This window comes from Thalassophryne amazonica, chromosome 13, assembly GCF_902500255.1.
Source record: "Thalassophryne amazonica chromosome 13, fThaAma1.1, whole genome shotgun sequence".
Taxonomy (NCBI): domain Eukaryota; kingdom Metazoa; phylum Chordata; class Actinopteri; order Batrachoidiformes; family Batrachoididae; genus Thalassophryne; species Thalassophryne amazonica.
This window is the reverse complement of record NC_047115.1, coordinates 77,323,240-77,330,025: the sequence shown is the minus strand read 5'-3', so window position 1 is coordinate 77,330,025 and position 6,786 is coordinate 77,323,240. Positions and strand designations below refer to the sequence as shown.

The following is a 6,786-nucleotide window of genomic DNA, read 5'->3' as shown; positions in this document are numbered from 1 at the left end:
TGATAATTTTTAGAATTGAGTATTTGTCCCTGTGAGTGTTGTGTGTTGGGGGGTTTGGCTGGGCATTGTTTTGCTGTTTTTGTGTTTATTTTCCTCCCAGGTGGTTTGGGGCTGATCGCTGGGGAGAGTGTGCTGCAGAAGAGTCTCTCACCTCTGTTACGGTGATGTGCTGCACCTGTTGCACTCACGTGCGGCTCTCTATCAGGATGATCTACGACACCTGTGGCATTCACGTGCAGATCTAAGGACTCTCAGCTGGTGCCAATGAAGAAATGAAGAGCTGCATTTAAGCCAGCGGTGATCAGGGCTGAATTGCCGGAGAATACGACCATGTGACGACCGTTTGGGGACGCTGAGGGCCGCTCCAGATTCTGACATTGCGCCTGTGAAGGAGGACGAGGGTGAGAGGCAAACGCGGTCAGCACACGTCAGAGGTGATTATTCTGCAAGGCTTATCTGTAATTGTAATTTGGCGTTTTTGCGCAGCTATAATTAAATATTGGTGAAAATTGTCTGGTTTGCCCCTCACGGCAGTGGCGCACGGATTGATTATCCTCCACTAGCTGTGAGCAGCAGCCCTTTTGAACTAAATCCGAAAGCAGACCTGAACGTGTAGCTGATAAGTGTGCCTCTAAATAATATTTCGTGGTAACAGTGTTGAATAACCTCACCTCTGTTCCTCCTTCACAGAGTACAGTCCTGGGAAAAGCCACCTGGGGGGGTGTCAGCGGAATTCCTGAATCCAAAACGTTCGGGCTCTGATTTGTTGAGACGCTGAGAAAGCGCGCCGCCTCTTCACCTCACCAATTTTGTTTAGTATTTCATGTACAGCACTAGGGGAAAAAATAAAACTTTCTTTTGGAACTGCTTCTGGCTATTTGACGCTGGGTTCAGTCAGATGCTGGATCGCTCCTCAGTCGGCGTCCAAATCATAACAGTGAGATTCGAGTAATTGAGAATAGAAGGGAAGAAAGTGTCAAAGTAATAAGAGAAAGAAAGAAAATGAATCAGCTAGCTAATCATGGCAGACATAGACTAGGAGGGATCAATCTTACATTATCTGAAGAACAAAAATAAGTAAATGTGAGAATCAGATCAGTTATTACTTGAAATTGTTGACGTTCTAATAAGCTGTCTATGTGCCGTCGGCATAAGTTGGGAGTGGCAAGATGGCCGCCAGTTTGCTTCAGCAGCTTGTATGGAGTCTGTGGGCCAATGAGCCACACAGTAAAATATATAGTTCTAATTAACTATGTGGGTTGGGAGTGGCAAGATGGCTGCCAGTTTGCTTCAGCAGATTGTGCGGAGTTTGTGGGCCAATGAGCTAGCTAGTAATATAAACAGATCAGTGATTCTTACTAACGTTTATTTGCCATCTTTGAAACAGGAAACCCCGCCCGCCAAGAACTGGGCGGGGCTTAACGCTCGAATGTCATCTCTCGACTTATTAACTGACGCTTTCATTAACTGTGGAATCAGTTCTGCCATCACCCCAAGGAGAGAAGACAGAAAAACAGGAGCAGAAATTTTAACTTGTTTACAAACCACATAGGTGAGATTCTTAACATTTAACAGTGTTTTAAAATAAAATATATACATATTACTGTTAATATCAGAGTTTTCTGTGCAAATTGTGGGCTTGTTTGTAAAATCTGTCTAAAGTTTGTTGATGTTTTTGTTTAAAAAAAAATGAAAATAATTCATAGTATACAGATTAGTTGGAGGGACTGAGATGTTAATTAAACAGAACATTTAGAATATTTCAAACAGTAAATTGTGAGTGACCTGACCCTGAACAGTTTATTTCAATGTTTCACCCACAATAAAGTTAAGATTTCATTCAACTGAACGACTTACTGAAACTTGACACAAGCTTCAGATTGTCACTGCTGGTTGTTTTTAGAACAAGAACGGATTTTTAGCACCCCCCCCCCCCCCCCCCCCAAAAAAAAAAACAGATTTTGGCCAACATCTTCTTGGTGCTGTCAAGTTAGACTCAGTGTAATTGAACAATGACGCTGTGACTTTCACAGTAAAAAACTTTGCTGCCAGTAACACCAGAGAGCGATTCTTAGTGCTGTTATATTTAGAAACATCAATCATGGAAACAGTTGTTTTGATTTCTAATCTTTCTGTTTGATGCTTTTATCGTGTAAAGCACTTTGTAACTTTGTAACTATTAATTAAGTGATTATTATTTTTAATGTCTCCATGTTACAGCAAACATGTTGGATGACATTCTCCTTGGATTCATTCAAATGAAAGAAGAGGCTGAATTCATGAAGAATTCAGTATTAGAGGACCCTTATGTTGACACCACGTTGGAGGACTGGTTCCAGAGATATCTGGACCAGGAATCTTCTCCTCCTGCACCTCCTGAGGAGGCACAGGTGAGGCTGGACAGAACGCGCTGTCAGCAGGAGTGTTACCTTATTACATCATTCATGAAGGTTTATTCTTTCAAATGAAGCAGCACTTTAAAATGTCATAAAAGCAGGAAGTTTGTCTTCAGTTTAATTGAAAGCAACAAATAAAAACATTAATTTCAGTGTCACATAAAACATGAATGTAGGTTTGACAGAAGATCAGCCACAGGAGAAAAAACTTATGAGTACAAATGCCACGTTCACACCGGGCGCGACCAGATGCCACAAATTCGCATTGGTCGCGTGGCGATGGACGCGCCGCCATCGCCCGGTGTGTTGCTCTGCTTTCACTACGAAAATTTGCCCCAGTGCATCATCAAATAGGAGGAGGTTCCATTCCGCTCGCCGGCTCCGGTTGTCAGTCAAGTTAACATGACGGACCTTGATCACACGGAGCGAGTTGTTGTGGAAAGCTGACAAACGTCATGAGACGTTCCCAATTCGGGGAGTATCATTATTTGCTGCAGGAGCTGCGTCTGGATGACGACCGCTTTCAGCGGTCCTTCCGCCTATGCAGGACCCAGTTTGAGGACCTCCTGTCCCGTTCACACGCGCACATGTAAACTTAAACACATGTAAACATGTAAACTTAAATAAAAAAAAAAAAACCTCTGCTCCCCCTGCTGCGGGGCTGCCGCTCGCTCCAAAAACTCTGTCATAATTGTGTTTATAAACCAGTCACCATTTGCTTTATTATACATCTGTGTAGTTAATTAGTAAAATAATCTTCAGGGACGATTCATGCGCGCGTGCACGTAAAAAGGAAAAAAGAAACTCCGCTGCTTGCTGTGGGGCTGCTCCTCGCTCTTCCCCAAAAAACTCTGTCATAATTGTGTTTAGAAGCCAGTCACCATTTGTTTTATTATACATCTGTGTAGTTAATTAATAAAATAATCTTCACGGATGATTCCCTTGTGCGTGCATATAAAAAAAAAACTCCGCTGCCCCTGCTGTGGGGCTGCAGCTCACTCCAAAAACTCTCATAATTGTGAAATAAAGGACAAAAGGGACATAAGTCCTGCTCACAGGCTGGCTACCAGAGACAGGACATGTTCACATCCAACTCAATCAAACTCCAGACATCTCCACTACATATTCAGTCCCTGATTGTTCATCGTGACGCGACAAGATGAAAAAGTTCAGATTTTTCAACTTGAGGAGAGCAACGCGACGTGATGTGACGCAGTATCGCGCCACAAACGCGCCAATCGCTCAAAATCGCTTCACTCGCGTCGCTTCATTCACGTCCATCGCATCGCGCAGCTTGGCGCCAAAACGCATCCTTCCATAGGGATTACATGGCAACCTGTCGCTGCTGTCCCTTGCGTTGCGCCCGGTGTGAACGTGGCATAATACTTCTCAGTACTTCTAATGATATTCACTCACTCATCTTCAACCGCTCACTCCAATAGGGCAGCACAGTCTCGTTTGAACCCCTGTGTGATATCGTGGGATTTGACCACTTATGGGGACAGCCTCCCATTGCACAATACAAACACAGCATAACTTCACACGGGTAAATGTGTACTGTTTTGTTTTTGGCTACAATCACCGAAGTAGTCGCAAAAAGTGCAGGTTTTTTTCGGTTCCAAGGGAAGACGAGACACATGGAGAGGTCGTGTCGGTAGGTGTTAGCCTACAGAGCTAACCAGAGTAGCTGCGTTCTCTCACATGCACAACCGCCTCGACACATTTGAGCTCCGGGTCATAAACAAACCACAAAACATGTCCACTTTCCACCACATCGTCATTTTTTTCTTTGTATTTTCACTTTGTTTGCTGTGTAATTTGCCCACAAACACAGAGAGGGCTGTCCCAGGATGTAGGATTATTACATCATATGTGTCATATTTTAACCCTTTAGCGCCCGCCCTCAAACGAGACTGCGCTGCCCAATTAAGGGTCACGGGTGGCTGGAGCCTATCCCAGCAGTCACAGGGCGTGAGGTGGGCTTCACCCTGGACAGGAGGCCAGAGTGTCACAGCTCCTAATGATACTTTATTTTGTAAATGAAAGAAGCAGCTGTTGTAATGAACAGTTTTAATTAAAGGAGAGGCAGATTTAGGACAAACATGGACAGAGGACATTTTGTCATAACTGATTGTGTTTGCTTGTTTCTCCAGGATTTGTATGATTCCTTCATCCCGGACTTTGTCTGTCCTGAGGACACAGATGGGCCTCTGGAAGTCCCTCCAGACTCTCCTCTCCTTCCTACCTACAGCGTTCCTCCAGTGGTCCCTCCCTACACCGATGCTCCTCCCACCTGCGAGTCCCCTCCTCCCAATCCTGTGTCACCATCCTTCATCCCCACCATCACCAATGCTCCTCCAACCTGCGAGGCCCCTCCTCCCAATCCTCCTCTGCCACCATCCTTCATCCCCACCATCACTGACACTCCTCCCACCTGCGAGGCTCCTCCTCCCAATCCTCCTCTGCCACCATCCTTCATCCCCACCATCACCGACGCTCCTCCACCAGTCCGTCCCCGCACTCCTTCCCCACCCAGACCTCACATTAAAAAACCGCCAAACTCATTTATGCTGTTTCGCCAGGAGCAGCGCCCCCTTGTGGCGGCACAGAATAATATCACCGACTGTGCCGCCATCAACAAAATTCTGGGACAGATGGTGAGTGTTGTGTCCACACTCCTGCACGTGCACAATCTTGTCGTTGTGTCAGTGTTGACTGATGGTGTGTTTTCGTCTGTTTGCAGTGGAAATCACTTTCTGAACCTGAAAAAGAAAAATATCGCAGACAGCAGAAAGAGTTGAGCGAGCGACATTATGAGCTCCACCCAGACTGGATGCCCACTGTGAGTAAACAGATCGAACATGTCAGTGATAAATGTCAGATGTGTTTTTATCAGTTCATCCATGTAATAAGTCTCAAGTGTCATTTTTTTTTTTTTTTTTGCAGTCCACAAAGAGAAAGGCAGACGGCCAGACCCGGACTGAAGGTGAGAAGATTTCCCCAAAAGACTTTAAAGAAACACAGCAGCCTTTTCAGATTAAAGTCTTTTCATATTTAAATTAATAAATGCAGTTTTAATAAAATAGTGAAATGATGTGAGATTGTTGATGTTCTTGTTGTTTGTGTTGCAGAACCAAAGAAACAACGTAAGAAAAGGAAGCAGGCAGAAGAGACAAAGAGGAAAGATGACGACGACGACTGCCACACTGTTCAGATCTCAGTCAGGATCCCCACGAAAAGCTTCTGCGCGTTTTGGGAGGAACAGCGCAGCCGTGCACCCGAGCAAGACTCCTTCCAAAACGACCACCACAAAAAGATGGAGCAGATGGTGAGTGTGCACGCTCCTGCACGTGCACAATCTTGTCATTGTGTCAGTGAGCGTGTTAACTGATGGTGTGCTGTTTGTTGTCTGTCTGTAGTGGGATTCTCTGACCGTCCAGGAAAGACATGTGTTCTACCGTCTGGGTCACGGGTTGGCCGTCAGGAAGGTGAGAAACACTCAGATTATACATGTTGTATGTTGACGTCACTCACACGTGACTCTTGTTTTTAGCAGCTGACATCATGTAGAAAGTCTGAATGTTTTTGTTCTTCCTTTTTTTGTGCAGGTTGGAAGTGAGAGAACATCCTGATGTTGACAGTCAGCAAAAACAGCATGCACGTGCACTTTGTGTTTGATTTTTTTATATTGTCACAATAATAAATTATCTTTACAAAATAAAATATTTCATTGCAGTCAATGTTTTCCCCTAAAAACCAGTACATCAGTGATTGATAGATACATAGATAGGTGGTATAATACAGTATATGCTGAACTAGACTTTTATGGTATAATAAAACAATTCAAAGCAGAAAACTTGCAATGAATAAAAAAAAATCCATACTTCAAAATGTTTGTGTTTCCATCCCGATTTCTCTCAAGAGAAATGGCTATAAAAGTGATGTTTTTAATAAAAGATCATCGTTACAGTCGAGTAAAGCCTGGGAGCAGGCACTGGTGCTGCACGTCACTGTATCCATGACACAGGCAGACAACAGGTCCATTCCCACATTTCTCAAATAACCATCTATCTGCTGCAGCCAGGTGAAGTGTTGTCATCTGATTGGTCTCCTCCAGCCACTCACAGAGAAATGTGCTACATGTCCAAAATGTCAAAGGTGGCGCTGCCTCACAATGTCAGTGACACGCCTCATCTTAGTTTCGCCTCAGGACACTGGTTAGAATCCAAGTCTCATAACTACAGTACATCTGGAAAGTATTCACATCACTTCAATTTTTCCACATTTTGTGTATGTTACAGCCTTATTCCAAAATGGATGAAATGCATTTTTTTTCCCCTAAAATTCTACACACAGTACGCCATATTGACAATGTGAACAAAAAGGTTTT

At 44.1% G+C, this 6,786-nt stretch overlaps 1 protein-coding gene across 1 annotated transcript; it reads left to right on the top strand.

The window, feature by feature from the left end:
* The first annotated feature begins 2,225 nt into the window (after nt 1-2,225).
* LOC117522984 (transcription factor 7-like 1) lies at nt 2,226-6,114 on the top strand. Its single transcript, XM_034184401.1, has 7 exons — nt 2,226-2,390; nt 4,550-5,053; nt 5,140-5,238; nt 5,343-5,382; nt 5,528-5,724; nt 5,816-5,884; nt 6,005-6,114. The coding sequence occupies exons 1-7, from the start codon at nt 2,226-2,228 to the stop codon at nt 6,026-6,028; spliced, it is 1,098 nt and encodes a 365-aa protein (XP_034040292.1). The 3' UTR covers nt 6,029-6,114.
* The last annotated feature ends 672 nt before the right edge of the window (nt 6,115-6,786 follow it).

What these genes read in the sequence shown, in the direction of transcription:
- LOC117522984 (XM_034184401.1), top strand. Translation starts at nt 2,226, where the DNA reads ATGTTGGATGACATTCTCCTTGGATTCATTCAAATGAAAGAAGAGGCT. An exon ending in CACCTCCTGAGGAGGCACAG is followed by an intron (nt 2,391 to 4,549) that starts GTGAGGCTGGAC and finishes TTGTTTCTCCAG; the next exon opens with GATTTGTATGATTCCTTCAT. An exon ending in CGGCCAGACCCGGACTGAAG is followed by an intron (nt 5,383 to 5,527) that starts GTGAGAAGATTT and finishes TTTGTGTTGCAG; the next exon opens with AACCAAAGAAACAACGTAAG.